Raw genomic sequence first — 23,983 nt, 5'->3', positions numbered from 1 at the left:
GTTCACCGGTGTTGGTTCGAACTTCAAGAGGTGGCAACATAAAATGTTGTTCTACCTAGCAACTCTCGGCTTGGCGAGGTTCTTGTCCGAGAAGGTTCCCGAGTTGAAGGAACAAGATGCACAATCCGTGATGGCAGTTGGCTATTGGAAGGATTCAGACTTCCTTTGCCGAAACTACATCCTGAATGGATTGTCTGACACGCTATATGATGTATATCGAAAGATAAGCACATCAAAAGCGTTGTGGCAAGCTTTGGATCATAAATACCGAAGTTTTGGTGCCAACACCTAAGAAAGTAAAGATAGGTCCTAAGACAGTGGACTGTATCTTTATTGGCTATGCACATAATAGTAGTACTTATCGGTTCTTAGTACACGAGTCCCATAATCCGGACGTACACGAGAACACGATAATAGAATCAAGGAATATAATGCATATTTTTTCGAGAATATATTTCCTTGTAGGTCCAACGAGGGACCAAGTACGTCAAAACGAACGTTTGACGAAACTATGGATAATGATAGTGGGGAATCTGAGATAGAACCTGAGCTCGAGCCGAGACGCAGTAAGCGGGCGAGAGTTGGAAAATCATTCGGTCCTGATTTTCTAACTTACTTGTTAGAGTACGATTCGGGTACTCTAACTTGTTTATTAGAAAATGAACCCGATTTTCTATCTTGTTTGATAGAGAACGAGCCTCGAACGTATATAGAAGCTGTGGGACCAATGTGGAAAGAGGCTATAAAAAGTGAAGTAGATTCTATCCTACAGAATCACACTTGGGAACTCGTTGATCTTCCTCCGGGTAGTAAACCCTTAGGATCTAAGTGGGTCTTTAAAAGGAAGATGAAACCGGATGGTTCCATCGAGAAGTATAAGGCTAGGCTTGTAATCAAGGGTTACAGGCAACGCGACGGCCTCGATTACTTCGACACGTATTCTCCCGTGACGAGAATAAACTCCATTAGGATGATACTTGCCATAGCCGCGTTGCGGAACTTGGAAGTTCATCAAATGGATGTGAAAACCGCTTTCCTAAATGGTGAATTAGATGAGGAAATCTATATGGAACAACCCAAAGGGTTCGTGGTTCCTGGCCAAGAGAGGAAAGTGTGTAAGTTGGTTAAATCGCTCTATGGTTACAAAGCGCTTAAGCAGTGGCACGAGAAGTTTGACCATGCGATGTTAACTAACGGGTTTAAAATAAACGAAAGTGACAAATGTGTCTACGTTAAGGAAACGATAGACGGCTACACCATTCTTTGTTTATATGTCGATGATATTCTCATCATTGGTAGTAATGATCGGATGATAAAGTCTACCAAGAACATGTTAAATGCGAGATTTGACATGAAAGATATGGGTTTGGCTGATTTAATCCTCGGGATTAGAATCATTAGAAGACCTGATGGTCTCGTGTTGAGCCAATCACATTATATTGACAAAATCCTTGAGAAATTTAACAAGGATGATAGTCAAGTGGCTAGGACACCATTTGATACAAATATTCATCTAACCAAGAACCACGGAGAAGGTATTTCACAAGTGGAATATGTCCGGGTTATTGGTAGCTTGATGTATCTTATGAGCTGTACCAGGCCGGATATTGCCTATGCGGTTAGTAAACTCAGTAGATATACGAGTAACCCCGGTGCCATGCACTGGAAGGCAATAGTAAAAGGTTATGAGATACTTGAGGTATACTCGTGATCTAGGACTGCACTACGGGAGATATCCCGCTGTACTTGAAGGGTATAGCGACGCGAATTGGATATCTGATATTAAGGACTCTAAGTCCACGAGTGGCTACGTGTTTACACTAGCCGGTGCAGCCGTTGCGTGGAAATCCTCTAAGCAAACTGTGATAGCTAGATCCACGATGGAATCTGAGCTGATAGCCTTGGATAAAGGTTGTGAAGAGGCTGAATGGCTACGCCATTTTATAGAGGATATTCCTAATTGGGAAAGACCGGTACCTCCAATATGTGTGCATTGCGATAGTCAAGCCACAATTGGGAGAGTACAGAGTCATATATATAATGGTAAGTCTAGACATGTGCGTCGTAGACATAATACCATTAGACAACTACTCACAACTGGTGTTGTCTCGATTGACTACGTTAAGTCAAAAGACAATATAGCGGATCCGCTGACCAAAGGGTTAGGAAGAGAAGTTGTGGAGAAGTTGACACGAGGAATGGGTCTAATGCCCTTGGACTAAAAAGTTCTATAGTGGATACCCAACCTAGCTGGCACCTAGGTTCAATGGGACAACTAAATTATGGAACGGAGCGCGTCACTGTGGGGGTCTCGGACTCCCTACCACTCCTCGTTAAAACAGTGACTCCCGCAAGAGGCTAGCATGTTAATGCTTTAATGATTCTTGAGTATGCGGGATACTCGAGAAAGAATCACCTATGTTAGAGAGAAGTGAGGGTCGCTTCAAAGGAGAATTGTTGGGCACAATTCTTTAGAAACTCTCGCAGAACCAGGAACGGTGACCAACGACCAAAACGGGCACACTCATGAGAGCAAGAGCATGGTTGGGAGATTCCTGTGTGAGATATGTCATCGTCTACACAAACGGCAGTCGGTTCAAAGACATCGTGTTCTACCGTACAGCCAGTAGAGTAAATACGTCTTTACGAGGGAAGGTTCAAAGGGTATAGTGACTCCCTACCTATCCTATGCAGGGATCAACCGTTTGAACACAGTTGTTTCCGATTTCAAAATACCCCGAAAATCAATTTTTCATTCATGTGGGGGATTGTTGGAAAAAATAGCTTAAAATGACATAAAATGGCATGTTAAGTGGCTATTTTGTGGTACAATTATCAGTGGGGTCCACTTCCGATTTGGGTCGGGTCAAAGTGGATTCGGATTCTTCGTAGTGAGACGAAGAGATAGATATATTGTACGCTCAAAACGGATAATGGGTGAATGAGATATTGATTCTCAAAGTAGACCCATTTGAGTTGGAAAATGAAGGGAAAAAATGGCTTTTGTCCCACATTGCTTTGGAATGAAGATTTACCCCCCTTATATACAAGAGCTCTTTTGAAACTTGTAGAATTGTATAGCATAGAGGCTCTCTCGCGCGGGGGGGGGGGGGGGGGGGTGGGGGGTGCAAATCAAATTCCAACTAGACGAGATTGAAAAAGGCTTGATTCAAGCCCGAGCTCGTGTGCGGAGGCACCTGCGGGCTCAAATGTCGTCCGGAAATTGGCTTTGCGGAGCAAGGCCGAAACTGGGTGAGGTCGAAAGTTGAGACCGAACCCTGTACGCCAACGGTCTGGAACGCGAAAGTTCTGACTGTTATGGGGATTGAATTCATCTGTTATGGAATTAATATCCTATTAACTCCAATTCTGAATTCAATTCCCAGGTAGTGGCCTGCTGTTATAGCTGTTGGAAGGCAGCTTTAATTGTCATTTTTAATTGCCATAATAAAAGCTATTGGCTCCTTCAACCCTATATAAAGAGGGTAGAGGCAGAAGAGTTTTACACAGAAAAAAAAAATTGAACACGAAAGTTCATCTTTTTAGCCTCAAAACCTCTCTGCTTCTACTCTTTCTTTAGCTATACTGTGTTCATAGTCATTGTCTTGCTCGCCGGATTCTTTGTTTGAATGCTCAAACATTGGATCATAGCAAGTTTTATCCTAGGAAGCCTGGGCCACAACGCTCCTAGCATCTTTGGGAGGTGGCAAATAAGGTTTTAAGGAAAGAGTGCTCACTCGACTCTTGCAAAAATCCAACACCAAACACGAACCAAAATTCTCCATCTTTCCTTCCCTTGTTTTCCAGAAAATAATAATCTTATTATTTGATTATTATTTGTTTTTTCTACCAACGGTTCCTACATCCCAATCCAAAACAACACATAGCTAAGCCTCAAGGACCCAGCCTCTCCTCAAAATGCCTTGGTGGGCCTAAGTGGCAGGTCTTGAGGAGCCCCGCCACTTGGCTCCGCCAAGTCACAGATTAGAGTGACGGATCACGGTCCGTTGATCTCTGGTCCGTTGATCAACGGACTAGGCCAACGGATTCCCTTTGGGTCCGTTGATCTCTGGTCCTTTGATCAACGGACCAGGCCAACGGATTCCCTTTGGGTCCGTTGGCTAGGCCCTCAAGGCCAAACTAGGGTCTGAGACAGAGAGCTTCTCTAAAATGCACCATGACACAAACTCCATTTTTACATCTCAGACCTCAACAAAATACTTCCAAACAACCATGAAAAAATCACATAACATCATCAACACACAATAAACACCTTATCATGCATTCTTATTCATTTCTAAACATCAAATCTCAAGAATCTATCAATATTGGGCTAAACTAATAGATTTGGAAATTCATGGTTTATACATTTTATAGATCAAAAGTTCTTTAAGTTAAACATTTCTAAAGATACATAGTACTTCCCAAAATATTTATGATTTTCTATATAAATATACTTTCAAATATAAATAAAAATTCAAACCCAAATAACAATTTAATTAACCCAAAATAATTTCTTAAAGGTTTAAGTTGTTCAAATGGAAGGGACTCTAATTATTAATAACTAGAGTAGAAGATTAAGAGTTTAAATCTTATCTTAAAGAATTTATTTCCAAAGCATATCAAACATATAACCAAAACTGTAAGAAAATGTTAACCGAAGGGTTCACCCTCATAACCTTTTCCAAACATGTTGAAACTCAAACCAATGAACCACCACAGATCATTATGATAAAACTAGCCTAGTTCCGTGACTAAGGTCCGTGGGTGCATCACGGAGCTTTTCACGGAACTACTCTTATGGCCCGTTTGGTTCACGGAATCAATTTGGAGGGAATAGAAATGCTATTCCATAGGGAATGGAATATGTAAGGAATAGAATAGAAATTGTATTCTGTCGTTTGGTTCGGTGAAGTAATAGACTTTAGGAATGGTATTCCAACGTTTGGTTGGTTAAGGAATAGAAATGAAATATATGTGTAAAAGACATAAATGCCCTTGTACAAAATATATTATTATTATTATTATTATTATTATTATTATTATTATTATTATTATTATTATTATTATTATCCACTTGAATTGAATTATTGGTAAGCAGACCCTAGCTACATAAGAAGCTTCCACCACGTTAATATACAAATAATAATCCAATAGTGATCCAGAATCAAAAGTTAGTTTCCGCCACAATCGCCACCCTTTGCTTCTTTGTCGCCGCTTCCACTCGCCGAGAATCAGCTATCACCATCATTCGCTGGTTGTCGATCAATGATCGGACAGAAAAATATGATCGTTGAGAGGAGGCGACCCCAATTCTTCCCTCTCTTGCTTCCTCAGTCAGCGACGGCAACCACGGTGGAGTTCCAGTGACGGTGGATCTAGACAGCAATGAGTAGATCGGCGAAGCTCGAAGGCGGTTGACCTTTTTCCGGCGTGAACTTGGACGACAAGTAGTAGACTGGCGAGCAGCAGCATATCCGACGGATGGCAGCAGATCTGGACCAAGTCCTCATCTCCGGCGAACTATTGCGGCGGCCTCCGGCGTGGGCAGTGACGGCAGATGGCATCGTGGCTCCTCCCTTGTCCGACGAAGGCAGTTTCCGACGGTGGTAGCTCGAGAAAGAGAAAATTTGTAAGGAAAAATAGAGGTTTTACAATGTATGTATGTATAAAATTAATTAATATATTTATTTATTTATTTATAAAACAAAATTAATAAATTTTAGATTTAGTTGAGGGTAAAATATGAAATATCAATTTTAAGTTATTCCTGAGAACTCAGGAATAGCCTAATACCTAAGGGGGGTTAGGAATTTCTATTCCCCTTGCAAAGGGAATTGGTCATTCCTAGGAACAATGTTCCTGGGAATATAAGTTTCTACCAAACAACGGAATAGGTCTATTACTAGGAATGTTATTCTATTCCAGGATTATTCCATGAACCAAACGTGTCATTAGTTTCGTGACTTGCTCTTTACTGCATTCTGTCCCCTCGACATCAACACAATAGATACCCAAAATTCCACAGAAAATCATATAGCTTCACAACATCAAATTTCATCATTTTAAATATCAAATAACGTACATTTCATCATTCTAAATACCCAAAACACGTATACACCCATAAACAACTAAATCACATGATTTGGGGCAAAATAATAGATTTGGGAATCCATGGGTTATACCTTGAGCTTCTAGCTTCACAAACAAGAACTTCTCTTCTATGACCTCAAGCTTAGTCTCCTTCTTCACTATCTAGGATTTCATTTCTCAGGCAACAATCACAACAACAACCCATAAACACATCTATGAGATAGGATATCCTCAAGAACAAAGGAATAGAATGAATTTTAGGAAAGAAAGGAGTAGGAAACTTACCCAAGCTTGAAACTCAAGTCTTGAACCTAAGCATTGCTAGAAGAATCTCTAAAATGAAGAAGAATATGATAGAGATGGAGAGAGGCACGAGAGGCTGAGAGGAGGCTCTGATTTTGGTAGATGAAGAAAGGATATGAACTAATGCTTCATTACATATACACATGTTATAATAGGGTGAGATTCAAATTAGGCTAGGGTTAAATGATGATGGTTGGGCTGAACATTTGGGCTAGAATAAATACATTTGGACTTTAGAGATTAAAAGCATTTGGGCTGAAAGTTTGGGTCAAAACTTTATTATCAGTTTTACAGGTTCCTCTAAGGTTTCACTCAGATTGACTTTTTAGGTCAAAATGTGGTACATAAATATACCAATTTAATAGGTCTTTTAAAATATATGAATATTTGGTGTTGAATTATTTGAAATAAGGAATTTAAAAATATTTAATTCATACACCTTTTTAGAAAATTATCATAAGAGTAAACATAATTTATTTGAGATTTTATAAAATAGAATTTAGGAAAATAAATTTTGGATTGTCGCAAGGTCCCCTTGCGTCGACCTCCTCAATGTCTGATCTTGCCTCGTTGGGGTATAAGCAGCGTAATATGGGGGGCCGTTATAGGACCTCTTGTAGAGGGTATCACCGAGCAACGGGTAGGTTCTCCCTACCTGCTTGGCCTCGGCCTGTCAATGGGCAAGCAACCCATAATAGGTTCTTCCGTTAGGTAGTACTGAGCGTGGGCGTCCCCCCTATACTACCGTTAGGAAATTTCAAGGTAGGGCCGGCACGTACGACCGCGGTCATGGGTTGATAACTTTTCTTCCTGCTAGGCAAGGTTGGACTTCGCCAATTTTACTAGGGAGAACATATGCCGCTGTTCGGGGTCAAGCCCCTCCCCACCCCCTTTACCTTTGAAAAAAATAAAATAGTTTTGGGGTTTAGGGGTGGGGTCGCCAGGTGCCCCCTTTTTTGGAACAATGATATTGCTAGTCGCTGCCCAATCCCCTCGGGGAGTCCATGGGCCGGGTAGGCCTTGTTGAGGTTGGTGTGGTCCACGCACATCCTCCAGGTGGGGCTTGGGGTCGAGGACCACGTTGGCGGGCCACTCGAGGTATAGGACCTCCTCAATGTGCCCTATCTTGATGAGGGTGTTGACCTACCTCTTCACGAACTCCCTCCTATCCGCGGAGAGGTACCTCTTGCTCTGTTGCACCGGCTTGATTGTGGGGTCGACAGCGAGCCTGTGGGGTGATGACGTCCATGTTGAGGCCCGACATATCTCAGGTCCCCATGCAAACAACTCCTTGTAGGCCCTGATAGCATCGACAATGCGGGCCCGGAGCTCAGGAGTGAGCCCGGTTCCCACCTGTCTAGGGCCGGCACGGCATGGGCAAACTTGTTAAAAGCGGTTGCTTTTGCGCTTTAAGCGCAAAAGCGACGCGAGCGATGCTGTATCGCCTCGCCTTGGCGAGGCGCAGGTTGTGAGAAAGCGGGCGCATAATCGCGCTTTTAGGTCAAAGCGGTGAAGCGGATAAAGGCGCAGCTTTGTCACCTTAAGCGCATGGTCAACGATCATAACTTTTTTTAAAAAAAAAAAAAACAAAAACAAAAACCTAAGCTATTATCGCGACTTGGGAGCAGCCAACACTCACAAACCCTCTTTGCCGCTTCTGTTCTCTACCTCTCTCTACACGACTCCGACCATGGACCATCGCTGATAGCGGACTGCCGGACTCCGACCGCCTCTCCCTGCTCGCTGCTCGTCGACCGCAGGCCCCAGCCCAGATCGCTGTCCTCCTCCTCGCTGGAATCAGCCGTTCACTTCTTCTTCTCTGTTTATTTTTTTATTTTTTTTATTTTTTTATTTTCTCTTCCGTAAAGAAGGAAGATGTTGTTGAAGCCTTGACTTATTGACTAATAACATATTGTTGAATGGTTGGTAAGTTGATTGTTCATTATCATTGTTGAACATGAATGCAGTAGCTAGCTGACAGCTGACTTTAAGAGTTTTTTTTTTTTTTTTTAATGTGACTCTAGTTGTACAGTGAGGCAGTGAGTTTTCTTTTTTCCCTTCATAAATTAAGTTGACTTGTTACTTATAAAATTATTATTATTATAACTAAAATTTCAAATTCAATTACATATTTACATTGTATTCAATCTTAATTCTCAAATAATTAAATTGGAGTTTTTGACTATATATATATATATATATATATATATATATATATATATATATATATATATATATATATATATATATATATATATGTATGTATGTATATTAAGTGTCGCTTTTCATGAAAAAGCAACGCTTCGCTTTGCGCTTTCGCTTTAAAGCAAAGCCCGGCCATGTCGCTTTAGTGCGCTTTTTCGCTTTAATAAGTTTGGGCATGGGTTGACATCCCTTTATCGCCATCTCGACGACGATCTTGATAGGTGCCACCCCGCTTGTCCGAGGGTCGGGGCAAGTTGACCTCCCCCTCGACCTGGGCGCCGAGTGCACGGGGTGGTCGGGTGTTTGGGCTGCCGTGCCCCCACAAGGGGAGTGGGGGTGGGGTCGGCACCCTCCAGGCGGCCTCCGGGCCGACTTGTGTACCTCCCTGGAGCCCCTCCGCGAGGCGGGCTAGCGTCACGGAAGCTTGTTGAAGGGCAGTCACCCCCTCCTGGAACAGAGCGAGATTCGAAGGAGGGCCGGCTGGGGGTCCCGGCGTGCCATTGCGGAGGTTGACACCCCTTTAGAGCTCATCCTCGAGGCGAGTTAATAATGTGGACGCCTCCATGGGTGGATCGCTCGCAGTCGTCTTTGGCCCTAGGAAGTCACGAGCTGGTACGCGGGCGCCTAATCTCCCAAGGCGGATTTGGTGCGAGCTGATCGCCACCCGTTATCCTCTCACTCACCTTGGCTGGTACCACCTTTTCCTCCTCGCCTACCTGATGGTCGAGGTGAGTTGACTTCCCCCCGGACTTGAGCGCTAGTGCTCGGGGCAACCCGGCCCACTGAGTTCCCTCAAGGTGGGCGAGGTGGATGTCGGCGTTCCTTGGAGGGCCTCGAGGCCGAATGTGGGTCTTGAACACCTCCATTGAGCCGCCCCCACGAGGTAGGTTGATGCGGTGGCGACTTGTGAGATGGCGACCACCCCCTCCTGGAGTGGTGGTATGAACCACCCTACCGTCGCGGTTGTGGTTGAGACGATCCCTGAGGTCACCCGCCGACCTCACGAAAAGGGTTCGTTGCGAACTAGCAGTCCTGTTGAGGCCGCCCCTGTCTGGGAAGCACGGGTATTACGGGAGCCATGAGAGTTGGATCTCGACCCTGCCATAGCTAGTGGAATATGGAGCACGCTCGATCTTGTATGCCATCTCTCAACAAGAACACTAATGATGGATTTAATTAACCTGGGGTAGCCCGAATTACTAAACCCGATAAATAAAGGATAAATAGGAAAAGACAATGAATATAGGTTGCAGGGACAACTTTTGTATTGGTAATGATTCGTAGGAGAATTACAAGGTGAATGTAATATTCAGACCAAGAAGTAGATGTCCTAACAAGACAAGAACATGTCTTTTTATACTAGCTAACCTCCCAACCGCCCACCCTATTCTCGTGGAGCGGTTGGATCACGATTTTGACTGGGTCCATTTACACGCAAACGTGGTCGAGGACGCCTCAGTCGGGGCCGACCCTAAACTCCCGACCCCAGCCAACATCAACCTTGACGCCAGCCGGGGTTGACCTTAGCCAGGGTTGCCCTTGGCCTCCCATGTCGCACCTTCCCCTCTCCGGGTCGGTTTGCCCCGAACCATTTCCTATTATATCCATCATGTTCTTTCTATAAATTTATAAAAACAAATTTTAATGTACATAAACATTACATTACAGATGTATTATGTTTAATAATATTCATCATATACTATATATACTTATAAAATTTGTTGTATGTGATCATAAATCTAAACTTTAATATACATAAACACTAAACTATAAGTACATCATATCTATTTCTATTTAGTATCTAGTAGGTTCATAATATTTCTTCTATATATTCATAAAAACAAAGTTTAATGCACATAAAATTACATTACATGTAAATCATGTTTAATAACATTAATCATGTATTATGAACATATATAATATTTGACCTACCCTATACTCCTATATAATCATAAACTAAACCTTAATGTACATAAAAACTAAACCGCATGTACATATCTATTTCATTAAAAACAAAATTTAATGTACATAAATATTACACTAAAGTAATAATTTTACATATCTATAAATTTATTTTTACAAAAAAAAAAAAAAAAAAAAAAAAAAACAATTAAAATATTTCAATATGCATGTCATTTGAAAATCTCAATTAGATTATTATAATGATATATTTTTTTATACATTAATTCTGTTTATACAAAAAGAAAAAGAGAAAATAAACTTAAGTTGAAAAAATTGTAAAGAGAAAAAATAGAAAATCAGATCGGTTCAAGACGAAATTGTAACACTTATGTTGAAAAATATAATATTCCGTAGTAATTATGAAAAAATTGTTTGCTACCCATCAAAGAAAGTGTAATACTTTTGACAAAAAATATAATACTTTGAAATTAAAATAAAATATTTAAAGATTAAATAGTTACTTATGAGAAGCATGATAGATATGTCTCACAAGTAAAGATTCGTAAGCGACATTTCGCCTAAAGATGTGTTGAATCCATGTTGTTATATGTAGCTTGGTTCACAATGTCAGTATTGTTTTCCTTCCATGTACCCTCTCGGGCAAGCATAAATGGCAGCATTTGCAGGTGTGGATGGTTTCTGCATAAAAGGTACGCATCTCATCTGCTTTCTACTTCATACCATTTCTCATGATTTGGCTATGAGCCCAAATGTTGAAGGTAATAAACCTTTCTTACATTAGAAACAAGCACAAGAAAACAATCTTGACTTGGATGCTTTCAAAAACGCCTTAATCATTCATGAAGTCGTTGCCCTTCTTTAGAAATGGGGAAGAAATTCAAGCATACTTGAGAATAAAACTACAACCTTAATCTACAGTCATCATTCAGTTAACCATCACAATTTCAGCACCATCTATTCCTCGTCTTCTGAATCAGGAACAACCACGCACTCAGCAGTAGTAAGGATAGGCCTCTGTATCGACCTATCCTTTGCACTTCGATTAGTTCTTCTGAGAATATAACCTCTCTTGCTGCAGTGAGGATCCCTATCCCCGTTCTCCAACCAACTTTCCTCTGTCGGGTAATCATGTTTGGTAATCGTGTCTTCTTCTCTAGCATCAGCAACCTTTTCCCCATCGTTCTCATCACTCGTGTCATCAGCAACATCGCTCCCGGGATGCTGCTCACTCTCTGTGTCACTTCTCGTGGATTCATCGCCAGTTGAGCTAGTTGCTAAAGAATCCTCGTGGTCATCGACAGTTCCATTAACGGTGCCATGCTCGCTATTTTGTTTTGTGTGGCTTTGCTCTTTGGTAGTCCTCTTATTGCTAAACCATATATACATAAAACAAGAAGTCTATCAAGAACCAGCCAGATAGGCTATATGGGGTGATAATAGAACTGCATTCTAGCTAGGAACAGAAATGGGAACCATTTATATATGCATAAATCCTCATTATTTGATATTTGACATCCATCTATATTCTGCAAAGCAAGATGTATAATCAAAAACTTACTTTGTTACTTCTATGGCCTCATTAATGGCTCTATCATAATCATCTGCATGAATTGGCAAAGAAGAAAAGATCATTGTTGGTTATGGAACATAAAAATGAAAATCAATCAGAATGTATTAGATGCATTTAAGTAAAATCTGAGTTCACTAAAGTTCTTCCTCAATTTACACAATCCCTAAATTTTCCCATGCTTGCAGATAGAGTTTCATTTTCTATCTTTTGGAGTGACGAGGAAAACCCCCAGCCACTACTCAAGGATGTGCACTGGGTAAACCCCACCTTGTGACCCTAGCCGGCAAAGGACCACAAGAAGGTAAACCAGCCTAGGTTGCCCATAGCTGACCGACTCAAACCAAGAGGACTAGGATTCGAACTCGTAACCTTGTGGTTACAAATTGTATCCTTAGCCATCTTGGGCGGGGTTACCCCGTTCCATTTTCTATGTTCTGTAATGGTTTGCATGCCTCCCTAAAACCTCATAAAATGACAAAACTATATTATACAACAGTTTGACTAACATTTGCTCTTACAAATGCAAGCAAAGTGTGTTGGTCCCAGAAAGAATAAATATGCCTACTGTTCCCCTCTTATAAAAAATAAAAACTATAAACAGAATACTGAAATTTAATATATAAATCAGTACTATACCAAATGTATAATTGATATGCCCACGATTTCGGCAGGAACGAGTAACAGCAGACGGTCTAAAACTGTAAAGAACCGTATCTTGACTCCTTTTTCGTTTCAGAGCCCTGTCTTTCTTCTGTTGAAAAGAACTTTAGATGTATTAAGTACAGTACAAAGACCTTATACTAAATTCCATGCATTTTATGAAACAAAACAAAGTCATATATGTGCATCTGCAATTGAATCACTGGTATTGACCTTTTGTATTTTCTCAAGCACAGGAATGACATCAGCTTGAACAGCCTTACCCACAGCATTTTCCCATTTAACTTCACTGTATGAAACATTATCCTGACAGTGATGACAAAAAAACGTGAGGCAATGAACAGTTAAGTGCTTGAAAGTGAACAGAAAATGTATTCTTAGTTCTTACCACAAAGGTACGGAATTCTTCAAGATTAGTTGCAAGCGTCTCCCATCGAGAACCAATTGCTAGTCCATTTTCCATCCCCCTAACTTTTGGTTTAGACTCAATTAGAATCTCCTTATATAATCTATGACCAATAATCTCATTTCCATCATACCTGATACAGAAAAGAACAGCCATCAAAATTGAATTTATGGTTTTATGCATCTTCAAAATACAATAAAGGAGAAACTTACCAATAGGAAATTCCAACTCCATCTCCGCCAAGCTTATCTTTCCGAAAAGTTGATAGAGCAGTTCCATTTTTTATTGAATCATTAATGTAAGACAAAACATCACCTTGCTGTAAAGAAAACAATTTGTTATGGGCAGCAAAACACAAATGAACAGATAAAGATAAGGTTCACAAAGTCCTCAATGATGACTTTCTGAGTTCAATATTTTTAAAACTCTGCGAAATCAGTTGTTTTTCCAATGCATACCAAGACAGGCAACAAATAAAGGAGTAAAGACAGAAAGGGGGTAGTGTAATACATCAGCTCGAATTTCACAAAGTGCTTTAAGAAGAAGTAAGCGAATTATTGGATTGACTGCCTTGTATGTGCATATTTCCTCTCTGAAAGAAACAATGACGTCAAAAGACTAATATAACATCCACTGAGATAAATGGTGGATAGACAGTAAGATTGTTACAGAGAGAGAGTACCCTTTGGCTGGACTAAGAGGAAAATCCCCTTCTGCTACCTGCAATAGAGTACCATGGATTACAATAGTATACTTAGATATGCAGGAAACATGTAACAACCAGACCTGGAATGGCTTACCCATGGCCACCAAACTATGAGTTTCTTACATAGTACAGTCACCCAACCATCAGACTGTTTCAGTAGTTTGCTAATAGGGGGTATTCCCTGTACACACATAACTCACATTACACAAGAGTAAAAGGCAATATTCAAGCATACAAATTTGCAATTCATAGTGTACGTATTGCAACAAATAATTTCTCTTAAGATTAAAAGCATTTAACAAGCTCAATTTTCATAACTTCTGCACCTATAACCTAGAAATGTATGCCTAATATTGCCTATGCATTTGCAGTTACTACATATCTTGACCTGTACCTAATAACATAGTCAGCTTGCAGCATGAAAGATCTTACCCAGCTACAAAATCACTACAAAGTTATGACAATATATTTCTAATCTATCTAAAACATCTATTAAATATTTGATAAAAGTATTGTTGCCTTCCTGCATCATATTCATGTCCCCAGACCGCATCATATTGCACTATCTAGATTCTATATCTTTTTTTTTTTTTAAATGAAACTTAAACTAAAAACAGAGGTAAGGTCAGAAGCATCTTCCTTCCTCCAAAACAATGAATAAAATGGGAGCCTTGTTCACTAAATGCAGTCTTGTCTTTTGGCAGTAAAACAAAAATTTTCATAAAGATGAAGAGTGAACTAATAAGTATACATGCATATCCATGCACTTAAAAGTGTTAGTAAATAAACAGAGGAAGAAGAATTTTATATCCACCACCACAGAACATAACTTCCTAATGGAAGGACCATGGAGTTTGTTCTCCTTAAAACTTTAGGTACAGTTTATCTCAATCTTCTTTCCAGTTATCAGCTCTAGAGACTAGAGGAGTATAATTAAGCAGCTGTAACAAGAGTTAAATAATTCCTACTCATTCAAGCCTAGTTTATACAGTGGTCATGTTCAATTCCAACTTTCCATTGGTTTTATAATCATTTGGTGCCTAATAATCAACTGATAACTGATTTTCTACAATTCAGAAATAACACCTGAGAAGAAATTTTAAAGTAGGGAAATGCATGTTTCTCTCTTGGACAAGTGCTACAATGATTCTCCAATATCACTCCTTCACCATATAGCATTGTGCTTTTAGTTATAGTAAAGCTTCAATAGCATATTATTAACAGTACAAAACAATCACATGATACTAAAAACAAACTTGAAATAAAGCAAAGAATAGTAAAGTAAATACTACTTTTAAGTGAACTGTGTATCAAAGTTAATACATTAGTGATTCAGTGATTGAATGATTCCTCAAGCGGTTCTTTTTTTAATGCAAAGATAAATCCAATATTATATATAATTACTCTGCCTAAACCAGAAGGAACCACCTGCATACTATTATAGAACTATCCTATCTGACTTTTAACATGCGCCTCCTTTGGCTATAAAATCACAACTTATAAAATACTGCCTTACGGGCTATTCATGTATACTACATAATAGAGTAAATGCTGAAAATAATAAGAGAATGATGCATATAAACAAAAGCAACCATGATGTACAGGCACCCTACCTTCAGAAGTGCAACATGAAGCTGAGCAAGTGACCTATTTGGCTCAATAAGTCCTGTCTCTATTTCTTCAGCTGAAATTTTAAAATCGATCCCAAGAACTGGCTCAAAAACCTATCAATAACCCGCGAACGTTCAATTTACTATGCAAGATACTTAATCAATACATCAGCAAGATCACAAAAACGCTATTCTATTCATACCCACAAATATAAAGTGTATACCCAGTTATGTACCCATTGCATGTTCTAAGTTGTAAATGTAAGAGTATATTAGATCAAAAGTTTTAAAGGAAAATTTGATTTTTGGATGAAAAAAGACCGAATTTTTAGAAAAGATTAGAGCTTACGTTGAGAAAGTTGAGAATGGAAGCTAACTCCCAGCGTTGGCGGAGTTGAAGCCGAGCGAGTTCAGAATCCGTTGCAGGTGAATCCGAAATAACCTCAGGGTGGTCTTCATTTCCATTTCCGGAAGCAACAGTCGGTCGCCGGCCTCTGTCCACCATTGTTCCAAAGAGAAAAAAGTGCGATTATAGCGAGAGAGAGAGAGAGAGAGGGAGATAAATCGATTTGAGAATTGAGAGTGCAGAGAAAGAATGAAGATTGGTGGGAGTTCGAATTTGGGGTTACATTGCTTTGTACCCTTCCCGCCAAAACTATTTTCACTGTATTGCTGCCTTAGTTGTGGTTAATTTCCTAGCCCCTAGGGTAACCCTACTGCTGGAATTTCAATGAACTAGTACCTCGTACACCGCGATTTTTAAAATACAGAATATTATTTAACGAGTCTTACAACGATTCTTACTTTTTCAAATTTACTTTGATGGTAAATTATACCGTGTATTGTGATACATAATTCTCATTATGCATGGAGCTTTTAAATGACATTGTTTTATTTAATGAAAATTAAAAAGAAATGGTACTGTTTTGTGTCGGTTCGCGCCGTTTCGTAAAAAGTAACTCTATTATTCAGCTTCATTTTATATACACTGTAGTTTCATTTTGATATAACTACAATTTTATTTCAATATAACTACAGTTTCATTCGATATTATAACACTCAAATATGTGAAAATGTTATTTAATTTTATTTTTTATACACCATAGTTTCATTAAAACACAACTGCATGATCATTTCGATATAAATACAGCTTCATTGTACAACATACACTCAAATATGTGAAATGTTATTCAGTTTCATTTTATATACACTGTAGTTTCATTTCAACATAACTACAATATTATTTTGATATAACTACAGTTTCGCTGGGCAATATACACTCAAATATGTGAAATTATTATTCAATTTCATTTGTATACACTGCAGTGTCATTTCAACACAACTACCGTTTCATTTCATTTCAATTGCAGTTTCACTTGATAATATAAAAATATATAATACGTGAGGCAGTGTCAGTTTAATTAGATACACTGTAATTTCAGTTGATAATTAATACACCAAACACGCACGCTCTGTTAACTGTAACGGCTCGCCGTTTCTTTACTTAAAGAAACGGCACCGTTTTTGGACCGCGGTGCACAATTACAGTATAATTGCTGCTTTTTGATGTAGCAGGCATTGGTGGCTTTTTTTTTTTTTTTATGTGGACCCTTGTAAAAGTGTCTACATCTAAATTTTTAAATGTGGGGTAAAAGTTGAGAGTAGAATGAGAATACATATAGTATTTTTCTTATTTAACCCTTAGGGGGCATTCAAGTCGTCCGGAAGCCACGGATCCCCCCACACTCTAATTGATTCTCCGTTTCCCACTCTCCACCTCACCCCCTTTCCCACCATCGTTTGTGATTCCCAAATGCTGGACCACACAAAAGATGGATTAGACCCCCTCTTCGCCTCAAGGAAGGAACATTTTGGAAAGTACCTCGCTTTAAACACCCTTGTAACCAAAGCATCGGGCTTAGTAAGAAAATTCCATCCCTGCTTTCCCAACATAGCTAGATTCATCTCCCTAACTCTCCTGAACCCCATCCCCCCAAACTTTTTTGGCACACACAAGTCACTCCACTTACTCCACCTAATTCCCCCTCTTTCCCTTCTCTCGCAACCCCACCAAAAAGAATTCATAGTCTTTTCTATTTCATCACACAGGCTCAGAGGAAGCAAAAAAACATTCATAGCATAATTTGGGAGGCTTTGGAGGACTGTTTTCAACAAGACCTCCCGTCCCCCTCTAGACAGAAAACGATTGCCCCATTGCATCACCCGAGCTCTGACCCTATCCCGAACAAACCCCAGAATTTCTCTCTTCTTCCTACCAACATACCCTGGCAACCCCAGATATTTACCTTGCCCCTGCTGTTCGTGAATGCCCAACTCCTCACAAACAGCCTCCTTATCCTCCCTATGAATATTCCGCCCAAACACAATGGAAGACTTCCCCAAATTTACTTCTTGACCACTCGCAGCTCCATACTCCTTCAAAACCCCATTAAGAACCCCTGCCTCAAAGTTATTTGCTCTGAAGAAAAAAAGACAGTCATAGGCGAAAAAAAGATGGGATATAACCGGAGCTACTCTTGCCACCCTCATTCCATTAAGAACTCCCTCCTCCTCCCTAGCCCTCAACATAGCACTCAGACATTCTGCAACGAGAATAAAAAGACACGGAGATAACGGATCCCCCTGCCTTAAACCCCTTCCCGGCTCCACCGGCCCCCACTCCTTCCCTTCCACCAGGATCGAGTATCTCACCGTAGTAACACATTCCCTCATCAACCTCACCCAATGCTCACTAAAACCCATCTTCTCCAGAATCTTTCCCAGGAAACCCCACTCAACTCGATCATATGCCTTACTCATGTCTATCTTGAACCCGTGTATTGAAACTCCAATAGTACACTATTTAGAGAATCCTAAGGTCAAATCCCTTATGTGTGTCAACGATAGCCAATGGGATTTGGGAGTGGTGAGGGATATTTTTTGTGACCGGGATGTGGAAAAGATTATGAGTGTGCCTATTCCATCCGCGGGGGTTCGGGACTCTATGTATTGGTATAAGGAGATGAATGGAAGCTATTCAGTTAGAAGTGGGTATAGGATTGCTACTGGCGAGATGGGGGGGGGGGTGTTGAGGTGGTATGGAGGGGACTATGGAAATTACAAATCCCACCAAAAGTTAAATGCTTTTTCTGGAATTTGTGTACTTTACGTTTGCCTACTACCGATGCTTTAATGGTAAAACGTGTTCAGTGTGATCCTGTGTGTGGTCTATGTGGTATAGCTTATGAGAGTATTCTTCATGTGTTTGCTAATTGTGCTTTTGCTCATAAGTGCTGGACTGTGTTGAATGATCAGTGGAGGCTCGGACATGTGGAGTCTATTGATGAATGGTTAGAGGAGATGTGGGTATTCCCAGTAATTCAACTCCCATGGAATTACAATTCTTTTCCCACATAATTCCCCCCCTCCAACCAAACGCCCTGTTAGTTGTTTATTTTATTTTCGGTGATTGCATGTCTGTAGTTGACTTAAATATAGTATTTAAGATTTTTATTGATTCCATGAGTTATTTACCGTGTCTTTTTATATTGTTCGCCTATTTCACTGGTTTCAGTTGTGTTGCTTTGTGTTTTCTCATTCACTATTGTCTCTTCGTTATCTCTGTGTTTTTTTTCGGGGTTGGGGCTATGCATTATCCAGGTGTGTATTTTCGTTGTCTCCAATATATATTTATTGTGCACCGTTAATTGCTGTTTTTGTGCATATTTTTGTATTCCTGTATTAGTTATTTTGGTGTGTTATTGTTGGGGTTGCTATGGGTGCTGACTCTTCATTTTTCCTTATTTTTTATTCATCTCTGTACGTGTGGGTGTTATTGACCATCCGGTGTAGGTGTCGGTTTGTTCCAATTTATATTCTTTGTGCATCGTTGTTTTTTATTTTTTTTACATAGTTATGTATTTCTTTTTTAGTTTTTCGGTGTGTGTGTTGTGGGTTCATTTGGGTTTGGTGTTCTGATGCTTGCACTATTTAACTTCATCGTGTTGTATCCTATTGCTGATGTTTTTTTTAAATGTATTTATTTTTATGCTCTCTTTTTGCGCTTGGAAATTGTTTTTTATATACATATACGATGGGTATTTTTTTTTTTTGGGTAAAAATGTTTTTCGTGTGTGGCGTGTGTGTTGTTGTTTTTTTCTTTTGTTTTTTTAATTTTCATCTTTTTGCAATTTTTTGTTACTAGGTTGTTGATTTGAACAATTTCGTTGGTTATTAGTATTCATTTGTGTTTTGTTTTTCTTTTTTCTTGTTAAATACGTATATTGTGTTTGATATTGCTTTTTATATTGAAAATTCGGTTTCGTGTGTGTGTGTGGCGGGGGGGGGGGGGGGGTGGGCTTTAGTTTTTAATTAAGTTTTATCATTTTTTTTTTGTATTTGGTGCCATAGGGGATGTTTACGCAGTATGCTTCTATGGGAGTTTTCATTGTGCAAACAGTAGGTTATTTTTATTTATTATTATTATTTTTTGGTTTGTTGTGCATTTTTGTTACGTGGTTGTAGTCTTGTTTTGTACCTAGTTGGCTTTAGTTTTTATTTAGGATATTATCGTTTTCCTTTTATTATTTTTTTTTTGCATTTGGTGCTGTTAGGATTGCTTACGCAATGTGCATGCATGAGAGTTGTCATTGTGCAGACAGTTTGTTTGTTTTTTTTTTTTTTCCGGTATGGTGTGCATTTTTGTTACATGTTTATAGTCTTTTTTTGTACCTATTTGGCTTTAGTTTTGTTTTTAGGTTATTATCATTCTTTTTTTGCGTTTGTTGCTATAGTGGTTGGGTACGCAGTGTGCATGTATAAGCGTTTTCATTGTGCACACAGTTTGTTTTTTTTTTTCACTTTTTTTTTGGTATGTTGGGCATTTTATTCACATGTTTTTAATCATGTTTTTACCTAGTTTTTGTGGTTGATGCTTGTGCAGTTCGGTCGGGATCTCTACAGGCTTGTGTTATGGACGTGTCTCCCGATAGGACTAAGTTTTGGAATCCTTCGTGTGATGAGGCTATTAGGCCTTTTGAGGGTCAGGTTTTTCCTTCTCTTGGTCATGTCATTGCTTTCTATAGGCAGTATGCGTCTGTTGTTGGGTTTGACGTACGTCGTAATTCGGTGCGTAAGGATATGGACGGTGTTGTCGTAAAAAATCTGTTGGTTTGTTCCCGTGAGGGGTTCAAGCAGTCGGCTGATGTTTTGGTTGTTGGGGATGCAGATTCTGGTGAAGCGCGTTTGGCTCAAAAGCGTCGTCGTGTTTCTAATAGGGTGGGTTGTAAAGCGAGGTTGTTACTCAAGATGGTTGACAATAATTTTTTTATTGTTCATTTCATTGAACTCCGTCATAATCATTATTTGTGTTGAGCCATTAATGTGCAATCCAACTATCAGCTTAGGCTTTTAGTTGAGATGGAGCACATGTTTCAATTTGGTATCAGAGCCAGACCAAAAGTCATGGGTTCAAATCTCAACGCTTGCTTGAAACCCACCGCACACGTGAGTAGGCTTTTAGTTGAGATGGAGCACATGGTTCAATTGTTTGTGCTCGGATGTTGCTAAGCCTTTTCTTCGGGGTAACCGTAAGATGAGTTTTTAGCAACAAGTTTTTGTTGTTAATTGTGCAAGGGCAAACGTTGGGCCTAATAGGTCGTTTCGGTTGTCTAGGGAGTTTGTTGGGTCGTATTCTAATATTGGTGTGACATGTGTTGATTTTAAAAATTTTAAACGTGATTTGATGGCATATATTGGTAGTTCTGATGCTAATGTTGTTGTGAACAAGTATGTTAAGAAGGTTGATGCTTGCCCGGACTATTTCTTTGAATATGATTTGGATTCTGAAGATCAGTTACGGAGGTTGTTTTTGGTTGACCCTTTTGTGAAGCATAATTTTGCAGCTTTTGGTGATGTAGTGTCGTTTGATGCGACATATATATGGGACAAATAGGTATGCTTCGTATTTTTTTAACAAATATTTACGTAAGTTTGTTCAATTTTAATATGCTTTTAGTCTTTCTAGTTTTGTTTTTTATTGGTCTGCATGTTTTCTTTTTCTATAGATGGTGTTAAGCTTTTCATTTTTTATTTTTATATTTTTTTACAGGTATGGTATGGTGTTCGTCCCCTTTACTGGTGTCGATAATCACAAGAAAGGTGTGACTATTTGCAATTGGCTTGATTTCTCGCGAGGATATGGACTCTTATGTTTGGGTTTTACAATAGTTTAAGAGTGTAATGGGCCGTGTGCCTAGTTGTACTATCACTGATCAAGATCCATCGATGCGTATTGCGGTCCCACGGGTGTTTGATACTACTCGCCACAGGTTTTGTATGTGGCATATAATGTCAAAGGTTGGGGAGAAGGTGGGTAATGTTTTAGCTAATGACAAGGAGTTTCGATCTGCTTTGAATGATGTTATTTAGAATGAGATGTTGTCCGTGGAAAAGTTTGAGCACGGGTGGCTTGAGGTAATGGAAAAGTATAACCTCGTTGAGCACCGGTGGTTTCGTCTTATGTATGACTTGAGATCGTTTTGGATCCCTGTATTTTTTAATGATGTTTTCATGGGTGGTTTGATGCGCACAACATCTAGGTCAGAGGCTGCAAATAGTGTGTTTAGTAGTTTCACAAACCACCATGCTAGCCTGTCGGAGTTGTTCAACAATCTTGAAGGAGCTATTGATGCCCAACGTCAGGCGCGGGCCAAACTAAATGCGAATTGTGAGGGCAATTTTCCTTTGTGCAAGACATCATTGTTGATAGAGAGGCATGCAGCTGCAGTCTATACTATAAATGTCTTTTACGATATGCAAGCTGAGGTTGTTGCAAGTTCTTTTTCGTGTCGCTTGGTGAGTTCAAATGTTGATGGGATGGTAACCCGTTTTGAGGTTAAAGATGATGATGATTTGGTGCACATGGTGATGTTTGACTGCTCTATTACCAGTGTTGAGTACACGTGTAACTTGTTTACACGGAGGGGTTTACTTTGTCGTCATATTTTTTGGGTTTTCAAGGACCGTAGGGTTGATTCTATTCCCTCTCGGTACGTAGTTGCACGGTGGACTAGAGATGCTTGTGTTCGACAGTTGTTGGGCGTTCAACGTGGGGAGGCTGTAGATGGTGAGTAGGATGTCTTTCATGTACTGCATTCGCAATGCCTCTATTACGGATTTGTCTCCTTTCCTTAGGCCACACTCCCACGTTTTTGCTTTTTGTCCTAGGAATGTCTCCATGTGCTTCATTGCATACACCCCACTATCCATATTTTCCTTTGCATCTCTCCATCGCATTTGCATTCTTTTTTGCTCCATTTGTAGTATTTCAGCTCCCTTCTTGTGGTCTTTTGTATCATCTAGGAAACAACCTAGCATGTCTTTCTGTTGACATAAAATAGCAGTAGTTAGTAACTGAGATTCGGTCACCGTCTTTCATTATGTATAACAGTAGGCACGCTCTAATTTCTGGTCACGGTCCTTATCATGCTCTGTAATGCACATTACATGGTATCTTAAATGCAAAATATTTACTCCTGCAAATGCACATTATATTACTACGTATGTGCACTTTTTTTACCCCACATCTTCAATGTATATTCCAAACCTTATACACACCAACCATTACTCTTTCACCAAACAGTTATGCAGTTTATTACATTACAGCATTGCACAGTACGTTTATCTTTTTTTTTTTTTTTCATTTTGTAACTCAACTATTTATACAAACATATAATGCGAGGTCCTTACCAAATCGTTAGGGATTGTGCCGTATATTTCGTCTTTGTTTCTTGCTGATGAATTGTCTATGATTTGCATGCTTTTTCCTCTCACATCGGCGAAGATGATGTAGTAGTGAGACTTGTTTAGAATTGGGAAGATGAACTGCGTTTCAAATTGAACTCAATGGCTTAGCAAAATATTTTCTTCAGAAAAAAACAAATGAAATTTAACACCTCTTACACGTATTTGTCTTACTATTACATACCAAGTCAATCTCGGACCATGACGTGTATGGGCTCGACACGAACTCACTCTTCATATTCTTTTTAAATTGCTTGAGTCGAAGTGCTCGGGTCCGTGCGTATTCCACCACCGTATGCATCTGCACATTCGTAGATATTCATATTACATCCATACAATATTATTAATACTTTTGCATTTCAACATTTCCTTTATTTTAAGTTCGTATACAATGACTTTTGTTCATGCAAAGAACCTTGAGGGCTGGGTGGTTGGTTTTTTGCGTTTTTTATCGTTTAGAATGCATGCCCAGATGTCAATCACTGCCGCATTCACTTCTTTGTCCATGCCCAGGGTGATCATGTCCGACCTTAATGCACACTGTCCATTGAAGTAGAACAACTCCTCGTTCTTAGTTATCACCAACACATGTCAAATATAATTAAAGTCATTACCCAAACTGTTATATTGTATTTATATTTAATTGTTTTTACAAATCAGCGTTGTCAGATTGTGTGAGCCAGGTTTTCACGTCCTTTCGGTGA

General features: G+C 39.6%; 3 protein-coding genes across 4 annotated transcripts; 1 reads left to right on the top strand and 2 right to left on the bottom strand.

Annotated features, from left to right (window-relative positions):
* Positions 1-11,199: 11,199 nt before the first annotated feature.
* On the bottom strand, positions 11,200-16,208 carry LOC109174360 (DDT domain-containing protein DDR4). 2 transcript variants are annotated; one of them, XM_019323600.1, is made up of 12 exons: positions 15,826-16,208; positions 15,480-15,590; positions 13,961-14,047; positions 13,843-13,880; positions 13,671-13,752; positions 13,373-13,479; positions 13,264-13,293; positions 13,143-13,221; positions 12,968-13,060; positions 12,731-12,845; positions 12,083-12,125; positions 11,200-11,893 (listed from the first exon to the last, which is right to left on the bottom strand). In XM_019323600.1, exons 1-12 carry the CDS (start codon positions 15,979-15,981, stop codon positions 11,479-11,481), a joined length of 1,356 nt encoding a protein of 451 aa, XP_019179145.1. In that variant the 5' UTR covers positions 15,982-16,208; the 3' UTR covers positions 11,200-11,478. The 2 variants fall into 2 exon arrangements, with proteins under 2 accessions (XP_019179145.1, XP_019179144.1); XM_019323599.1 differs by having other exon boundaries at positions 13,143-13,293.
* Positions 16,209-17,177: 969 nt separating this feature from the next.
* LOC109174463 lies at positions 17,178-18,296 on the bottom strand. Its single transcript, XM_019323700.1, has one exon. It carries the CDS (start codon positions 18,294-18,296, stop codon positions 17,178-17,180), a length of 1,119 nt encoding a protein of 372 aa, XP_019179245.1.
* Positions 18,297-18,668: 372 nt separating this feature from the next.
* On the top strand, positions 18,669-22,610 carry LOC109174462 (protein FAR1-RELATED SEQUENCE 1-like). Its single transcript, XM_019323699.1, has 6 exons — positions 18,669-18,851; positions 19,887-19,938; positions 20,419-20,770; positions 21,237-21,398; positions 21,586-21,637; positions 21,906-22,610. The coding sequence occupies exons 1-6, from the start codon at positions 18,669-18,671 to the stop codon at positions 22,608-22,610; spliced, it is 1,506 nt and encodes a 501-aa protein (XP_019179244.1).
* The last annotated feature ends 1,373 nt before the right edge of the window (positions 22,611-23,983 follow it).

Source organism: Ipomoea nil, unplaced genomic scaffold (assembly GCF_001879475.1).
Source record: "Ipomoea nil cultivar Tokyo-kokei standard unplaced genomic scaffold, Asagao_1.1 scaffold0642, whole genome shotgun sequence".
Lineage (NCBI taxonomy): Eukaryota > Viridiplantae > Streptophyta > Magnoliopsida > Solanales > Convolvulaceae > Ipomoea > Ipomoea nil.
The sequence above is the reverse complement of the archived record's forward strand: the minus strand, read 5'-3'. Positions and strand labels throughout refer to the sequence as shown.

Bases quoted from the DNA above. Each gene is read 5' to 3' on its own strand.
- LOC109174360 (XM_019323599.1), bottom strand. From the start codon at position 15,981: ATGGTGGACAGAGGCCGGCGACCGACTGTTGCTTCCGGAAATGGAAAT. The intron at 13,881-13,960 runs GTAAGCCATTCC...ACTCTATTGCAG, and splicing joins TCATAGTTTGGTGGCCATGG to GTAGCAGAAGGGGATTTTCC. The intron at 12,126-12,730 runs GTATAGTACTGA...CAATTCATGCAG, and splicing joins GCATATCAATTATACATTTG to ATGATTATGATAGAGCCATT.
- LOC109174463 (XM_019323700.1), bottom strand. From the start codon at position 18,296: ATGAGTAAGGCATATGATCGAGTTGAGTGGGGTTTCCTGGGAAAGATT.
- LOC109174462 (XM_019323699.1), top strand. From the start codon at position 18,669: ATGGTAAAACGTGTTCAGTGTGATCCTGTGTGTGGTCTATGTGGTATA. The intron at 19,939-20,418 runs GTTATTTTTATT...ATGCTTGTGCAG, and splicing joins TTTCATTGTGCAAACAGTAG to TTCGGTCGGGATCTCTACAG. The intron at 20,771-21,236 runs GTTGTTACTCAA...ATATATTGGTAG, and splicing joins AGGGTGGGTTGTAAAGCGAG to TTCTGATGCTAATGTTGTTG.